Source organism: Oryza sativa, chromosome 2 (assembly GCF_034140825.1).
Source record: "Oryza sativa Japonica Group chromosome 2, ASM3414082v1".
Lineage (NCBI taxonomy): Eukaryota > Viridiplantae > Streptophyta > Magnoliopsida > Poales > Poaceae > Oryza > Oryza sativa.
In genome coordinates, this window is record NC_089036.1 from 26,878,357 (window position 1) to 26,895,884 (window position 17,528).

General features: G+C 42.1%; 3 protein-coding genes across 5 annotated transcripts; 2 read left to right on the forward strand and 1 right to left on the reverse strand.

Moving 5' to 3' along the window:
* Positions 1-963: 963 nt before the first annotated feature.
* Positions 964-4,498, forward strand: LOC4330185 (serine/threonine-protein kinase D6PK). The gene is made up of 3 exons (XM_015770531.3): positions 964-1,201; positions 1,428-2,903; positions 3,418-4,498. Exons 2-3 carry the CDS (start codon positions 1,714-1,716, stop codon positions 4,298-4,300), a joined length of 2,073 nt encoding a protein of 690 aa, XP_015626017.1. The 5' UTR covers positions 964-1,201; positions 1,428-1,713; the 3' UTR covers positions 4,301-4,498.
* On the reverse strand, positions 4,489-11,256 carry LOC4330186 (transcription initiation factor TFIID subunit 4b). Of its 2 annotated transcripts, none has more exons than XM_066307343.1 (13): positions 11,029-11,256; positions 9,474-9,989; positions 8,837-8,932; positions 8,015-8,680; positions 6,879-6,946; positions 6,690-6,777; positions 6,466-6,601; positions 6,313-6,368; positions 6,183-6,239; positions 5,957-6,100; positions 5,409-5,474; positions 5,091-5,340; positions 4,489-4,994 (listed from the first exon to the last, which is right to left on the reverse strand). In XM_066307343.1, the coding sequence occupies exons 2-13, from the start codon at positions 9,819-9,821 to the stop codon at positions 4,819-4,821; spliced, it is 2,151 nt and encodes a 716-aa protein (XP_066163440.1). In that variant the 5' UTR covers positions 9,822-9,989; positions 11,029-11,256; the 3' UTR covers positions 4,489-4,818. The 2 variants fall into 2 exon arrangements, with proteins under 2 accessions (XP_066163440.1, XP_015626016.1); XM_015770530.3 differs by having other exon boundaries at positions 6,879-6,982.
* A 1,527-nt stretch (positions 11,257-12,783) lies between these two features.
* Positions 12,784-17,429, forward strand: LOC4330187 (ubiquitin carboxyl-terminal hydrolase 3). Of its 2 annotated transcripts, XM_066307344.1 has the most exons (10): positions 12,784-13,014; positions 13,159-13,290; positions 13,388-13,441; positions 14,617-14,661; positions 15,289-15,394; positions 15,960-16,018; positions 16,104-16,178; positions 16,612-16,660; positions 16,753-16,829; positions 17,162-17,429. In XM_066307344.1, the coding sequence occupies exons 1-10, from the start codon at positions 12,964-12,966 to the stop codon at positions 17,246-17,248; spliced, it is 735 nt and encodes a 244-aa protein (XP_066163441.1). In that variant the 5' UTR covers positions 12,784-12,963; the 3' UTR covers positions 17,249-17,429. The 2 variants fall into 2 exon arrangements, with proteins under 2 accessions (XP_066163441.1, XP_066163442.1); XM_066307345.1 differs by lacking the exon at positions 14,617-14,661.
* Positions 17,430-17,528: the final 99 nt, after the last annotated feature.

The following is a 17,528-nucleotide window of genomic DNA, read 5'->3' on the forward strand; positions in this document are numbered from 1 at the left end:
AAAAAATGTTATAGGATTAATGTAATATATTATAATACAATTAATCTGTACAGAGATATGTCTATATTCGTGATACTAAGATTAGTACTAAAGGCTAATTCTTCTATGGGATAGAGGGATTAATAATTTGGAATAGTCTCTATAATAAACGTTGTAATATCCTTTTCTCCTTTACTAATAATCATAATACTACCTTTTAATAGATGACGCCATTGACTTTTTCTCACATGTTTGACCATTCGTCTTATTCAAAATTTTTATACAAATGTATAAGATATAAATCACACTTAAAGTACTATGAATGATAAAACAACTCATAACAAAAAATTTACGTAATTATAATTTATTTTGTTATGAGTTGTTTTATCATTCATAGTACTTTAAGTGTGATTTATATCTTATACATTTGTATAAAAATTTTGAATAAGACGAATGGTCAAACATGCGAAAAAAAGTCAACGGCGTCATCTATTAAAAAATGAGAGAGTATAATCTACTCCCTCCGTCCTAAAAAAAAGGCAAACCCTGGGTTTCCGTGTCTAACGTTTGACCGTCCGCCTTATATGAAATTTTTTATAATTAGTACTTTCATTGTTGCTAAATGATAAAACATGATTAATACTTTATGCATGGCTTGTCTTTTTAATTTTTTCATAATTTTTTTAAATAAGACGGACGGTGGGGTTTGCCATTTTTTTTTGATGAAGAGGGATAGCGAAAGATAGGCAGATAGCACGTGATAAAAATGTGTCCCGTATCAAACAAAAACCAATTCCTATGGAAGAAAAAAGAGAGAGAGAAAACTCCCACGTTGAAAAAGACCTCAAGTTATTATCACTGTTTCTCTCACTCTCTCGTGATACTGCAGTAGCCTTTTTCCATTTTGTTCCTCGCTGGAGTAGTAAATTTTCATTTCCTTTAAATTTTGTTGTTTTGCCCCCCACACCTCCTCCCCACTCCCCCACTTCTCAGTTCGTCGGCTCCACCGTTCCACGACTCGCGTTTGCTTTCCCTTCTTCCCACTTCGATCTCCTCGAATCACGCGGTGCGGAAGTACGTGGTGCGAGTGGGAGGTGAGGTCGCTCGGGAAGTAGCAGTATATCAGGGGGGAGGGGCGAGGCTTGACTGGAGAATGGCTGGGAGACAGAGAGACTGAACTGAGCTCAAGCCGCTCCGGGATCTCCATCTTGAGTTATCCAAGGTGAGTTTTCTTTTCCCCCTCTTGGTCAGGCTCGTTCAGGTTTCTTGGGAAAGTAGAAATATTTGCTGTTCGGTTATGTGCGCGAAGATATTAAATGTGCTTAGTTTTGCTTTTAGGATTTTAGGATTCGATAAACTTTTGGTCTAGTTCCAGTGGATTAGAGTTCCATTCACAAATCCATGTCCAATTTGGCGTGTTAAGCTGATTATTGTGCATTTCTCTGCAGAACTGAGAGTGCTCCCGGCTCCTACATTTGCCCTCTTTGGGCACCAATAATTGGAGGAGCAGGCTGTGGATTCTTGATTTCTTGGTGGCTGGAATCCTTTCAATTACAGACAAGTTGCAGGTTGCTTCAGGTTCTTGAAATTGTAATTTGGTTGGTTGCCTGCGGTCCCTACTTCCTGGAGCTTTGCTTATTTCTAAGAATCTTTTAATGCTCAAAACTGCTTCAATTTCATTATTTTGGGAGAGTAATCACCTCAGTGGTTGAGCGCTGGTGATGCTAAAGTTGGATGATGGAGGTAGCTGATAAGATTGTGGAGCCAAAGGGCCCTTTGGTGGCCACTGCTCAGCTGCCAAATAATGTAGAGTTGCTCAAATCAGTTGTGCTGAATCCATCAAGGGAAGGGGGAAGCTCACAAGAGCAGTATGAGAAGGATCTGTTGGCAGAAGGTGAGGAGAGTTTTCGGAGCGAGGAGTCATCTGACGAGGGTGGCCGGAGTTCATTCTCCGGGGTGAGCCACCCTCCGGAGCCAATTGATGTGGATCTTATGAGCACGGTGTATGTCGCGATCGACGAGGAGAAGCCTGAGCCACCCGAGTGCTTGATGCGAGGCCTATCGGTCAAAGGAGCATCTATGGAGGACCTCTCAGTCCATGCCATGGATGCAAAGCCGGATGTGATTGTTTGCACAGTTAATGTCAATGGTTTGGTTGAAGAGAGGAAGGTGCACTGTGCTGTGGTAGCACCAGATGCTGTTGAAGCCGTATCCTCAACTCAGGCCTCGGAGGAGAAGGATTGCGTCTGGGATGCCTCCTTCCCTCCCAGTGGCAATGTCAGCCCACACAGTAGCAGTGACAGCACTGGTGCGGTCGCTGCCACAAGCATCAGGGGAAGATCCACAAGCACATGTAGAAGTGGAGTTCTAACTAGTGAATCCATCCTTACCGTGGAGAAGACATGTGAGAGCGCAAAGGATAGCACCCGAGGCAACTCAATGGAAAGCACAAAGACCAGCATGAGTCGAGCGAGTGATAGTAGTGGCGTTAGCGATGACAGCAACTGGAGTAACATCACAGGAAGTGCTAACAAGCCTCACAAGGGCAATGATCCTAGATGGAGGGCTATTCTAGCTGTCCGGGGTCGGGGCAATGTCCTTGGGATGAGCCATTTTAGATTGCTCAAGCGTCTTGGCTGTGGTGACATTGGCAGCGTCTACCTCTCAGAGTTGAGTGGGACAAGGTGCTACTTTGCGATGAAAGTAATGGACAAGGCGTCCTTAGCAAGCCGAAAGAAGTTGAACAGAGCTCAAACTGAAAGGGAAATTCTGCAGCTTTTGGATCACCCATTCCTTCCAACTCTGTACACACACTTTGAGACTGACAGGTTCTCATGTCTGGTCATGGAATTCTGTCCGGGTGGTGATCTGCACACTCTGCGGCAACGGCAGCCACGAAAGCATTTCTCTGAATATGCAGCAAGGTGAATTTCTTGAGCAAATTTGCCTATGATTCTATGCCATTTATCTTGACATGTTAGTTAGCACTCCTTTAATGTTGGTATTCAAATTCAATGCCATCTTAACAACAGTTGTACCCATGATACATTAATTTTCTTGAACTATTAATTGTTTTTTTAGTGATGGATATTTGAGAAATTGGCCTGCTGAAATATTCTCTCCAGACTAACAGCCATGGAGTACAGTACTACAGTATTTATGAACACAGGGTCCCTGATGTTTACACATCAATCTGCATTGATTGGGACATAGTATGCAATAGTACATGCAGTATAGTTTTGGCATCCGATGGCATGACAATTTAGAATGCACAGCTGTGTTCTTCTGCTTGGTAACTTCTTGTGTTGCAAACTTGCAATAACTGCTAGTAATAATGCTTAGCATATACTCTGATTCTTGTCATCTTCTTTAACCATCCCATAGTACTGTCTGCTAGTTGAAGTACTGATAGGAATTGGAATGTGCAAAACTGATCAGGTTTTACGCCGCTGAGGTGCTCCTAGCTCTGGAGTACCTGCACATGCTGGGCGTCGTCTACCGGGACCTGAAGCCGGAGAACGTCCTGGTGCGCGATGACGGCCACATCATGCTCTCCGACTTCGACCTCTCTCTGCGGTGCGCGGTGTCGCCGACGCTCATCAGAGCGTCGGCGTCCGACTCCGATCCCAGGAGAGCCGGCGGTTCGTTCTGCGTGCAGCCTGCTTGCATGGAGCCTTCTTCGGTGTGCATCCAGCCGGCGTGCTTCATGCCCAAGCTGTTCGGCCAGAGGAGCAAGAAGCAGGGCCGGAGGCCGAGGTCCGAGTTGGGGCAGGGCGGTGGCGCCGCCCTGCCGGAGCTCGTCGCCGAGCCGACGTCGGCGCGGTCAATGTCCTTCGTGGGGACGCACGAGTACCTGGCGCCGGAGATCATCAAGGGGGAAGGCCACGGCAGCGCCGTGGACTGGTGGACGTTCGGCATCTTCCTCCACGAGCTCCTCTACGGCAAGACGCCGTTCAAGGGGTCGGGCAACCGCGCCACGCTGTTCAACGTGGTCGGGCAGCAGCTGCGGTTCCCGGAGTCGCCGTCGACGAGCTACGCCGGGAGGGACCTCATCAGGGGCCTCCTGGTGAAAGAGCCGCAGCAGCGGCTCGGCGTGAAGCGTGGCGCCGCCGAGATCAAGCAGCACCCCTTCTTCGAGGGCGTCAACTGGGCGCTCATCCGGTGCAGCACGCCTCCCGAGGTGCCCAGGCATGTCGAGGCCGAGCTGCCGGCCAAGTACGGCGTGGCCGAGCCGGTGGCGAGCGGCGGCGGAGGCGGCAAGAGGGTGGTCGGCGCCGAGGTCAGGTCCGGCGGGAAATACCTCGACTTCGAATTCTTTTAGATTATGAATGAGTTGCTGAATGCCCAGTCTCACTAGTGTGTGCATTTTAGGTGTGGTGTCTCATTGTAGTTTTGCATGCAGTGTTCCTTCCTGGATCAATGTAACCAGTGTTAGATTTAGCGCGATTTTAGTGCGCAATGTATCCAACACTCTGGAACCCAGGGAAAGAAATAAATCAGAACAATGGATTTCTCCAAATTATCTCACTGAATTATAACAGTACAATGAGCAAGCGCATGCACCAGCAGGCAGCAATGGGCAATCTTGCCATCTGTTACACTGTGATAATCTTTACATGACCATTTTGTTTGGAAGTACATCTTATGTGTTCATATTCTAAGAGTACCATGTCAGCTAACTTGTTACACTAGTTTTGTCCCCCCCCCCCCTCCCCCAACACACCCACCCACACCTCGCAACTCCAAACCAGAGAAAATGGAAGGAGTAGAGCAATAAGTTATAGCTCGATATTGTTACACAAATGTGCATACATACACCAAATAAATGACGATTCAAGCCTAATCTCTGGTGGAATCTCCAGGCAACCGCTCATAGAGCCGATATATCAGCCGCGATTTTGTCATCTGAGGTTCCCTCTCGAGGACACATATTACATCCTTCATAGAAATAGTTCTTTGTGGTCCTTTTGGATGAGACGCTGCAAATGGACCCCTGCCTTGCCTGTTCATGCCTCCTGCAATAGCAATATGACATGGATACTGAAGTTGCAGCTTTTTCTAGCATAATATGAAAGGGCGGAAAATAAATCAATGCAAGGTTGCTGATTTACCAGTTCCAAACGCTGCAGAATGGGTCCTCTTCGAAGCTTCGTGGTGATCTGTGGGACCTTTCCCAGCCATATGCGACCTGGAAGCTGTCCCGCGCTGTGAAGAAGCAGCCAGATCAAGGCCTTCGCGTTTCTGTCTAGCTTGTTCAGCCATCAGTTGCCATTTGGACAGCATATCACTTCCTCCAACAGCCTGTCGGGCGGCAACATTTGCAGCTGTTGTTCTCATCTTGTCATCTTCTTCTTTGTTGGGCTACAGGTCAAGCATATTAGGAAAACAAGGGCTGCCACCAAACCTAAATATCACATTAGTAAAGTTACCTTTGCATTCTTTGAACGAGTTTCCTCCTTTTCCTTGTCTAATTCCACAGTGCCACCGCCGTCAACCTGTGTGTAAGGATATGGTTAATTAGAATGACTAACTGCAACATCGCAACTTGATGGACCTTTCGTAACCATAAAAAATGTATGATCTTCAACAGTGAGAAGACAAAGAAATCTGCTACAGTCCCTTTTCATGTGAAGCTGCTTATAAACTGTTTCGTGTCAAAATTGAAAATAGAAATATATTAATTAAATCGTTCAGTTTTCCTTTGGGATAAGTTGTACAGGAGAGTGTGGGATGTGTGCGGGGTAGGCATGCATGTGTGTGTGTGTGAGAGAGAGAGAGAGAGAGAGAGAGGTGTTTAGATATTTCAGTATAAAAATGGATAAAAGAACAACAAATAATAATTTAGGACTTAGGACAGCATAAAGGTAGTGATAAATAACTGAAGATGATGTGCCATAGTAATAACATGATAGTTCAACGGAACAAGCATGTCATGCAAAATTGTACACAAGCAAATAACATAGATATTATGGAACACCTCATTTTGTTTCTTGTTCTTGTCTGTTTCCTCTGCTTGTTTTTTATCCCATTCTTCCTTAGCTTTCTGGTTCATCCGCAAAATTTGCCGGCCAACATCTGATGTTATAACTAGTTGATGGCCAGACTTTTCTGTGTCAATTCTCTAGCAATAAGAAAATCATGGTTAGTACATCAAAATAACAACAATACCATAAATTTAGTAATTGAATGTTGTGTAAAATAACCTGCTTTGAAACTCTTATGAGAGTACTGATAAATCTTCGCAATCGCTCCTCCACGCACTGAAGGCATTTATGTTAGATATACTGCATTACTCTGAAAAAATTCTTAAGGACAATCATATGAATAGCTCACCATTGATAAACAATGCTCAACATCACCACCAATGCTCTTCAAATTGCATTTAGGAACTGTGAAAAATGTTTCATCAGTTAGTATTGCTTCGATAGTATATATTGCCATGTAATATTGTTTTACAGTGTCAATATGAAATTCCAAGGTCCTAACCGATTGCTGCTAGTTTCTTCAGAAGTGGGCCTTTCTGCAGAAAAAGCTTGCCATCTTCTTCCTGTGCAATTTTCCTTGCTTCTTCTGAGGCCCAGCTCTCTTCCTTTGGGGCAGAGAGTAGCTGTTCTTCTTCTTCCTGTTAAAGTAAAACAGTGATGGAATATAAAGAGGATATACAAAAATAAAACAAACATCAAATGAGAATCATAGAGGGAGATGCGTACCCTAAGATTAACACCACTAACAGCCGTGACATCATTTAGTTGATCGAAGCTTTGTTCTTGGAAGGTTCCAGAAGTCTTCTGCTTTTTGCTAGTGACAAAAAGGAAATCACCTTAGGATTATCCAAAAATTGAATGTACTGAACAATCTGCTAATGAAAGAGCATATGGGGTGAAATGAACTACAAAAACCTAGGAGGGGGTGGTGTAGAGCCTGATGTTTCCAATGACTTCTTCTGCCCAGCAGTTTTCTTGTTACTCTTTGCAGCGGGAGGTGTGGAAAAGTTAGGGGGGCCCTGACAGTCCAGTCAGATAATTATACGTACAGCTACATGTGAGAAGGCATATAATAGTTTCATGGTTGCTGTGAACCTATTGAAGTATGCATGCATAGCCATACAACTGGAAATCAACCAAATACACTTTCAGCCATTTTCTGACTAAATCACATGTTACTCCTCAGAAATAAGGCCTTCACAAAATTATTTTCATAGGATAATAAGGCCTTCACAAAAAAAAAAGCACTCAAGCCATCACCTGGTTGACCAGGATGCAGCAGAAAGTAGAGGAAACTGGAGTGAAATAGATTGAGAAAAGAGAAATGGCAGAAAAACAAAGATCCCAAAAGTTGTGACTAATGTTTAGCCCTCTCCATGAACCAATCCCCCATCCCCTATTTTTTGTGTCAGGTGTTAAGGCCCTGTCCAGACACAGGGACCCAGGTGAGGTGTCAGATGGTGGGGCAAGTGGCCACTACTTAGTAAACACCTTGATAACAATGAAATAACCCTGCATGTAACAGCGGGATGTACTACAGATGGCCACATTCTCAAAATGATAAGAGTGGTCGTATGAGCAAATAAAAAGGGCAATTACTGAGTGAATTTGTATGCAACTTAGTGTAACAGCAAAAATTAAAACTTCAAAACAGTGGAGGTTCTCTGTTCTGGTACTACATATTTCCATTCCTCCAAGATATTGATACAATCAAGTGCAGGCTATCCTAGGTAAGTTTGATCAATCTTCTACCTGAAGAATTATGGCATCAGATCTCACTAACATTGATCATTTCCGTTTATTATGGCGTTCATCAAAATTAATTGTGTTGAGTCCAACAAAAACTAATTGTGATGGAATGCAAATAAACTTGTAGGAATTTTTTTATGCATGTAACTATCCCTTTGTAACATGGGGAATTGCATAAATGAAAATTATTGGTAATTCAGACTATTTAGATGGATCGAGGAATTGGGTTGCATATGAATCTGGAAATTTGATTTGAATATATCATAAGACAGATAGGTGAGATGATGCAGGAATTGAATTACCTGCTTCCCTTGCGATTTCGTTGAAGAACCTCCAGTGCCAACTGCACGACCCTTACCTGTCCCCGAATCTTGCTTTGCATTACTCCTTGGATTAGAAGCATTAGTCTTCACATCCTTGTTCTGTTGCATTTGCTGCGCAGCTGCATTTTGTTGTGTCATTGGATGAGAAGGAAGAATCTCCATTTTTGCAGGATGAGAGGAAGGCCTTATTTCTGATTCTGAACTCAGTGAGCTAAGAGGTGTTGAACCACCGATTGGCCTAGTGTATGGCTGGTCAGGGCGATTAGTTGTTCCATATATTTGCTGTGAGGCTTGCTGGACTTGTGTGGGTTGCTGCTGTTTGTTCATTGTTTGTGCAGAAATTGCTGAGTTCATAACAGGAGGTCGGTTCGGCGTAACATGCATTCCCTTTGCATCTGGCCGTTGGATGGAATTATCATGAGCAGTCATACTGCTCTGCACCTGAGTGCCAGATTGCACAAAGGTTTGGGATGAAGACAATGCTTGGTTTTTTTGGCCCTGATTAGGTGTGGTGGACACGTGAACTTGCTGATCATGTAATTGAGCTGAACCGCTGGAAGATACTTGGGATTGTAAAGAATACTGATTTGCATTAGCCTGCTGATTTGCATTTGCCTGGCCACTTCTCTGTGCCTGGGCTTGCATCTGAAAACAAATTAAATAAAGATATTTCCTACTCAGTGATCTCTCGTCCAACATGACAATTAAGAGTGACTTCACTTTCATCAAACTTGATTGATATTTATTAAACAGTTATCAGGGAAACAAATGGCAGCAATGAAGTTAACACAATCCGTTCACCTGTGCAAAAACTTTATGGGCTGCTTGCTTTAGCATTTGATCTCCAACGATGTTCCTGATAACTCTCAAGAAATCATCTTTATGAACTTCATTACGCTACAAACATAGAATGGTACAGCTGAGTTAGTTTCATTTCAGTGGAAATGGTGCAAACTCCATTTTAAATGATGAGGCATCTTTGCTAGCATTCATTTATCTCACCCTCCCCCCCCCCAAAAAAAAAAAGAAAAAAAAAGATCCCAGGCGCCTCTTTTATTCAAATGGATTAAAAATGGCAATAATTGGCTAGGCTTTTGTTTGGTTTACTACCAAAGTTGCATTTATGTAGTGTACTAAGCGAAATAATTTGGCAATGCCAATTTTTTGGCCACAAACCAAATAGATGTCTTTCTTTTGGCTTGGTTGGGTTCGGCCACAAACCAAACACGCCCTAAGTCCTAATTTTAGCAACAAATTTTAGAAGTCTAACAACGATATTAACAACATAGAGGATATATAACTTTGAACAAATTAATAGATGTGCGAAGCAGGTTAACTTTGCTCCCCACTTCGCCTCAACAAGGCTGTGTAGTTTCCCTAGCCAATCAAATTGATGAAAAACAGCAGCTAACAACAGAGGAGTGAGACAAAAGCGCACCCTAAGTTTTGCCCACACAGTTTGAAGCTGCATATCCTTGTCTCTGTCAAGATGAGCCTGTAGGATTGGAATCAACATATTAAATGGTATAGACGGTTGGTATCCCCGCTTCCTTGCGTCCTGTGCACCAGGTGGTGCTTGCTGACCGACCATCTGTTTTACATGCTGCTGCTCTCCTGAAGTCTGACCCACATCCACCTTGGGGCCTGTGAAATTCTGTAGACCAGCATAGCCTGTTTCCTTTTCAGCGAACTGGAAGCTGTTTGGCTCTGCCTGTTTCAGATGGTTTTCAGAATGTGGTGGTTCTTGTTCTGGCTGGTGATCGTGTTCCGTTAATTGGGTAGACATTATTTTCCAAACCTTCAGTTAACGATTTTGGCTGAGACAACTGGCCTGCTAAAATCATATGTTGCTGCACTGCTTGTTGGTTTGCCTGGCCATTTCCTTCCTGCTCTTCTGCTTGCACCTGACCAACTATAGATTTTGACACATCACTGCTATTCTGGGGTAAAGTACCTGAAATGCAAAAATGGAGATTATTCATGTACCCTCAACAAGAAAATGGGGTGATCACAATATTCAAAAGATATGATATGTGAAGTCCATAGGAACAGCAACCTGCAAGTAAAATGGACATCAAGTTTTAAAAAGCAAAGAAAACAAGAGACCAACTCAAAGCACACAGGTGTGCAAATGCAGTTTAAGGAACAATTGTTTTTTAATCATATGCAGTTTTCGCATAACAAATCTATTTTTGGGTATTATTGGTGGACAAGGTTTTTAAGGTTTGATTGAATGTATTGTAAAAGGGCATCTATTTTTGGGTAAGTTTAGCACCAAATAAATTCATTTCTAAATATTGACCCCTCTCCACAGTCTGGTCACCTCTACCAGGGTACCAACAGACTTCAGTGCATGGCTACTTGAACAATATGGTACAAGACAGCACGTGCTCGTTTGGATCTAAGCCTTGCCCAGTGAGGAGAGGCATTTGGTAGCAGTAAAAAAATCAAGCCATATCGCGCAAGAAAAAACTGGCTCGCGCAGGAGAGCCCATTTGGCTCGCCTTTGATGGCAAGCTCGTCTCTCGCACAAGTTTTATGCAAAACCGAGTGAAAAGCTAGTGTGCAAAGCAAACCAACCAAATAGCTTTCCAAGGAAAGGTTCGCTTCGGTTTACCTCGGCGAGCTATAGCCCGAATCAGCAAACAACCAGACATGCCCTAGCAATCAAGACATGACTCTCTCTTATTGAGTCAAGAAGATCGCTTAGCAACAGGGAAGCACGAGAGTGTTTTCATGCTACTACTAGCTGTTAGTGAACAATTAACCTAGCAGGTTCCCAACACGCAGCAGGCGGCAACATGGGCGGATCTAACATGGGACATGGGGATTCAGATGAACCCCCAAACTTTTTGGGAACAAACAAACTGTTATTAGTGTGAAGGTTAAGGCAAATTTCTAGAACAGAAGCTAGGGTTAACGCAAATTCGATATATATATATATATATAAAGAGTGCTTGGGTAGAGAGAGATGGGAAAGAGGATGTGCTAACCAGGAAGCGGCGGAAGAAGCAGGACGAACGACGGCGCCCCTGCTCGCTCGCTCGCTCGCTCGCGGGACGGTTGGGGGATCGGCGCAGGCGGCGGTGGCGGAGGATGCGGCGGAAGCAGCAGGACGAGCGACGGCGCCGCCTCTGCTTGCTCGCGGGACGGATGGGGATCGGCGCTGGCCCTGGGACGACCTACTGATTGCCACTCTGAACCCGACCTGTGTTCCAACCGGTGAATCCGACCGGTTCAATAAAATAAGTAACGTTGAGTACTAGTGTATTTTATTGAGAATTTTGATTTAATCAACACATAAAAATATATTTGTTTCGTTTCTAAAACTATTGTAGCGACTAGCCCAAATAGTCAGGCGCGCATGCATGTATGCAGTAAAGGTAGTAACGGGCCCAACTTTTTTGCCATGTGCTCACTTTTTATATATTTCTGGTATGAAAATATTTAAGAATTAGGTAGGGTTTTAAAAAATACAGACCTTGTACATCGGGGATTTAATCAAGCCAGCTCATTTTTACTTTGGTTCAGTAGAAAATCATTTGGTTTAAATGATTTTTCTCAAGTTAATTATATTAGCTCATTTTTCCTTTGGTTCTCAAGTTAATTATATCGTCGGACTAGACATTGGTTCCGTTTTTTTAAACCCCGGGTTCGGTTCGGTTATAAGATTTAACATCCGCTATATTATTTCATACTTATGTTTTTCTGGCTTAAGTATGTGTTATTAAGCAATCTCCTACTCTTGGTCACTTGTTTAACCGAATAGGTAGTGTTTGGCAAATGGGAAAAGGAAATAATTTCCCACCCATCTTTAAATTCTAACTATTCATTCTCCCCCTTCCATTTAATCCTAACCCTTCATTTATTTCCCAATCCCAATCCCACCCCCATTTCCCATTATGCAAACACACTCGTAGGGGATGGGTGAGTACAAGTAGGTAAGAAGTACAATTCACTTCAATAATATAAATAAATTCATGTTTTTTAATCAGTTATTCTGTCTATGGGTGTGCTTAGTTATTTGGGTGTAAAAACTTTGAAGTATACTGACACACATTTGAAGTATTAAATATAGACTAATAACAAAACAAATCATTAGAAAATGTTTACTGTAGCATCACGTTGTAATATCATGGCGTAATTATGCTTAAAAGATTGAGATAATCCCTTATATGCCACTGGAAATTGGTCTGATCCCTTATATGCCACTGAAAATTGGCTATTCTCTTATATATCATTGGTCCAAATTTGTACACCCTCTCATGCCACTACCATCAATTGACCATGTGTTGACCGTTAACTCTCAAGTAAAAAAGACATATTTACCCTCTCTGAGTTGTTAGGCATGCCCTATACTCAAAAGGGTAAATACGTCTTTTTTTCTTGAAAATTAACGGCCAACTGACGGGAGTAGCATGATAGGGTGTGCAAATTTAGATTAATGGCATATAAGGGAAGAACCAATTTTCAATAGCATATAAGGAATCAAATCAATTTTTAGTGGCATATAAGTGATTCTCTCTAAAAGATTTATCTCGCAATGTAAACTGTGTAATTGATTTTTTTTTTCTCACATCTTTTTTGAATTGAGTTTCTTTTTGGACGGATGGAGTATGTATTTTGGTGCCAGTGTTTCCAGAATGCCCTTGAGCATTGAGCAACGACCTGCCCAAAAGATACCGACACGGCCGTCCGGCGCCAGCTCGTGCGCCGCATACACCCGCAGGCGTACAGCGTACGCCACCACGCTCATCCGGTTCATCGCGCCGAAAGAAATCGGCCAAAAGCCGCTACTCTACTAGTACTACCCCACCCCCTCCCCCATTCGCCGCCACGCCACGCCGCTCCGCCTCGCCTCCTCCTATCTCTCGCCAAGCTCTTCCTCTTCCTCTTCCTCTTCCTCCTCCTCGCCGCGTGCCGAGAAGATGGGGAAGCGGTGGATCCCTCTCGAGGCCAACCCCGACGTCATGAACCAGGTGAGCGCCTCTCTCTCCTCCGCCGCCCTCGCGTCCATCGCTAGGGTTTCCCGCGCGCTCTTCTTCTTCTTCTTCCTCCTCCTCTTCCACACTCACCGCCTCACCGGTCGTCGCGGGGTTGGCGCCTCCGCTCGTGTCGCGCAGTTCATGTGGGGGCTGGGAGTCGCCGAGGGGGAGGCGCAGTTCTGCGACGTCTACGGCCTCGACGACGAGCTGCTCGCCATGGTGCCCCAGCCCGTGCTCGCCGTCCTCTTCCTCTACCCGCTCACTTCCCTGGTAAGTTCCCACCCTCGCGTTCTGCTTCCGCTTCGAGGTTTTTGTGGATTTACGTGGTGTCGAGAGGGTGATGAATGCTGCTTCGTGGGGTGATCAGGACGACGACGAGGAGGAATCAGGCGCTGCTGCCACTTCCACGGCTGGGGACAAGGTACGGCTGTACCCATCTGTTTTGTTTTTGCCGCATAGCGCATCCAATGTGCTCGATAGTCTTGCCTCGGTTTGATACATTGTGGTGTACATGCACTGAACTACAAATTGTGCATCGGATTTGTTACGGAATTGTCCTCGGTTTGAGCAATTGAGTTAGACTGTTTTGTGGATTGGATTTGTTATTCCAGTTAAAGTTACTGCACGGGATCAGGATTCAGATAGGTCTTTCACAGTTTGATTGGTGTTTGGCCTTCTTTTTTATGCATACATTTTATTACTCTGTAAAATTAATGTTGTGTAGTGATATATTGGTTTCGGTGACCTCTGTTTGTAAAGTTTTAAGTAGTTGTTCTCTTTTACTGAATGTTGTGTATGAATTTGTATGCTTGTTTGATTTGTGATATTTCACTCTATCCACACAGGATTGCACTATTACTGTACTGGAAATTTTGCTAGTTGAATCTACTATTGTAGAATTTGCTGAACTAGATGTGTTAGTTCTGAGGTACCCAGGACATTGAACCTCAGTATTACTATATCATGAAATGCAAGAGTGCCTTCTTCTCTCAGTACCATCAAGTGAACTCCAGAGATGGCTGTTTTTGAATACTCCCTCCGTTTCACAATGTAAGTCATTCTAGCATTTCCCACATTCATATTGATGTTAATGAATCTAGACATATATATCTATCTAGATTCATTAACATCAATATGAATATGGGAAATGTTAGAATGACTTACATTGTGAAACGGAGGAAGTACCAAGATACCTCACCTTTTATCATGGTTGTGAAATTTCTTTTACATTATAGGTTGCATCAATGTGCTTTTAGCCTTTTACTAACAATACAGAACACCTGGGTGTGTGGCTACTCTCTGCAGTAAACATGGTCCTCTCCTCCTTTCTATTTTTGTAATGGATTTGCTGTAGTATTGATTCTCTTGCAGTACTTATAGATACAACTACTGTGCTATGTAAAAAAAATGAGGATGCATGCAAATGGTCAATGGACTTAACTATCCTTTGTAACTTGGAATTTGTAAACATGATATGCTACACTGTATCACTTAAATCTGTGTGCCCAATCAATTTTAGATCAATTGCCTAATTTATGTTTCTTTTTGAACTATAAATCAATTGTCAATTGACATGCTGCTATGGATGTACTGCAGTTCCAATTCTCATGTTATATCTTGATGTGGAAGTTCAATCCTCATGCAAGTGATTCTACAACTACTGCATCTTAATTTGTACAGTATGACTCTACAACTACTGCAGATGACCTGATGTAGAGTCACTTCACCATAGTCATGAGTCAAGTTAGATGTTCCACAACTGGTTAAGATGCTGTTTTATTTGCAGAAAAAGCATTTTGTCACATATACAAGATGTGGCAGAATTTATAGTAAAACTGTGATGATTGTATAGATTGTCTGATGGCCTGATTGTTGTGCATGTTCCTTGTCCTGACCATTATTTTTCTTAGGGAGTGCATAAAAAATTGCACTCACTGTGAAACTATGGTTCAGCTTTCATTTTACTAGGAGACTTTTATGGTATGTACTGCATTCAGTTTTTGGTTCATTAATATTGTTCCATATTCATATTCTAATTGAGAAATACTAGCCTGCTTTCCCTTTTTTAGGGTGTTGGTTTCTGTTTCCTTCATCTGGCATATTAAATGGGTTGAGTGTTGACGTATATGATATGTTGGATATCTACTTTCACTCAATGCACGATGCCAATTTGAAGTTTACCAGTTTGAAATGTGCACATTTTAAATTATTTATTACTTGGAACTTTATATACCCTTCATTTTCTTAACCCAATACCTTGATATGCAGGATTTGAGCAAGAGGGTATACTTTACAAAGCAGACTGTTGGCAACGCATGCGGAACAGTTGGTGTTATCCATGCAATAGGGAATGCTGCATCCAAACTCAAGCTGGGTAATTACTTTAGCTTTGTATCCACGCTTAGCTAGTACCTCCGGTTAGTTAATATTGAGTCATTAACTGTCCTAAAGTGCTCTCTATATAGTAGTAAATAAGGAAAAACTATCAGATAGAAATAATCCAATAGATATTTTAAAAGGTTGCTCAAGGGATTCATATTCATCCAATTATGTTAGTTTGCTTGAACAGTAAAAAGCAAGTATCCATGCCTGTTGTTCTAAAAGAAAAGGTATCCATGTCTATTCTGTCCTCACTTCTCAGTCTCCTTCTTCAGCAAAATATAGTTGCTTGATTTGTGATACTTCATAGTGTTCCCCATTTTGCTTTCTTACTGAAATGTACACATCTTTGATGCGATGATGTGAAAAAATGGTACAAGGACATTGATATTAGACAACCAGCATGTCTAGGAGAAATTTGGCATGCTTAATCAATTTATGGTTATTGGGCTGCCCTTTAATTTGTTGGCTTAAACATGGATGTATGACCTAATTTGTTTAGTCTTATTCTTACTGTTTTTATTTGTAACAAGATCTGATGTCTGCTTTCTTCTTTGCAGTTGAGGGATCCTATTTTGATAGATTTTATAAACAAACTGTTGATATGGATCCAGTCCAGGTAATGTCTGTATGTTAAATTCATTGTGTTAATCACTAATAAACTTTTTTGTTATCCTAATATGAACAGTTCTTGTTGTCTTCAGCGTGCTGCCTTTCTTGAGGAGGATGATGAGATGGAGGATGCTCATTCCGTTGCTGCTTCGGCTGGCGACACTGATGTAACCACTCGCATGCCCCTTTTCTATATGTTCACTTTTGTAATACAGTTTTAAACAACATCATGTTGAGTAGATTAGATAAATTTATCTCTTGCCATCATAATTTCTTACTGTTTTAATTCGAATAACTCCTTGAGATGGTAAATGCTGCTGGTAGGATGCCATTATACTAGAGTCTTCCTGCCCTCGGTTTACAAGCTCATATTGCAGAATTGAACTTACGAGGGATGTTCTTATAAGTTATAACAGGATTGCTTTAAATCACAATTACAATGAATAACCAAATATGCTACCACAGTACCACATAAGTGCACTTGTGGACCAACCTCCTTTAGCCAAAAGAAAAGGGAGAAGATAAGAAATGTTACTAATTGCCCATATCCATGATATAGTCCTTAATGTTGCTGCCATCCTAATCATCTTTCCTTTGCAGGCTAATGTTGAGGTGAACGAGCACTTTGTATGTTTCTCTTGTGTTGATGGTGGGTATCCGACTGCCTTTACTCAAAAAACAAATCCTAGTTTCAACTATCAATAATCTGTTCCCAACATTTTATTTTTTGGCATGCAACAGGTGAACTTTATGAGCTTGATGGACGAAAATCGCAACCAATATGTCATGGCCCTTCATCACCAGATACTTTGTTACAGGTCTCAAATTTTGCATTTTTCTTGTATCTTGCTTGTTTATCACCTATTGTTTTGAAATGATTCTTGTACATTCTATTTCTACCCTTATTTTAGTGCAAGCAGTTTTTTTTGTGAAATGAATAATCGTAATTATTTGTCAAATGGAACTTATACATTATATTTGCTTAGGGGGGCACAAGCTAAAATGTATATGCACTGAACTTAACTTTTAGCATTTTTACATTCGGAATGCTTATGATCCATGGATTTAGGGTGTATTTTCTAATTTCTTCTTCTTCTTCTTTTGATATTTAACCATGAGTGAAGTTTAATTTGCTTTGATTTCTTCTCAGGATGCTGCAAAAGTCATCAAAGCCAGAATTGCGTCCAACCCTGACTCAATGAACTTCAACGTCATGGCTCTTTCGAAAGTTGTGTAAGATAAATGAGCGTTAGACCTTTTTCATTTCCATAGGCATACTACCGAAGGGGGAAAAATGAGGAACTACAGTTGAATAAAAGTAGTTTGCTTGCTCTTTGCAGGGGTTTTAGATCATAGACCAATGTGTTTGGATGATGTATTCACGTTTTGTCAATCGAGAGGTTATCACAGATTTAAAATCTTCCTGTTTTGGTTTTGAATGGAGTACTTAGTTACTAGAGCGATTTATACATGATTTCCTTGTCGTTTTTATACATCGATGCAAGATGAACGGATCA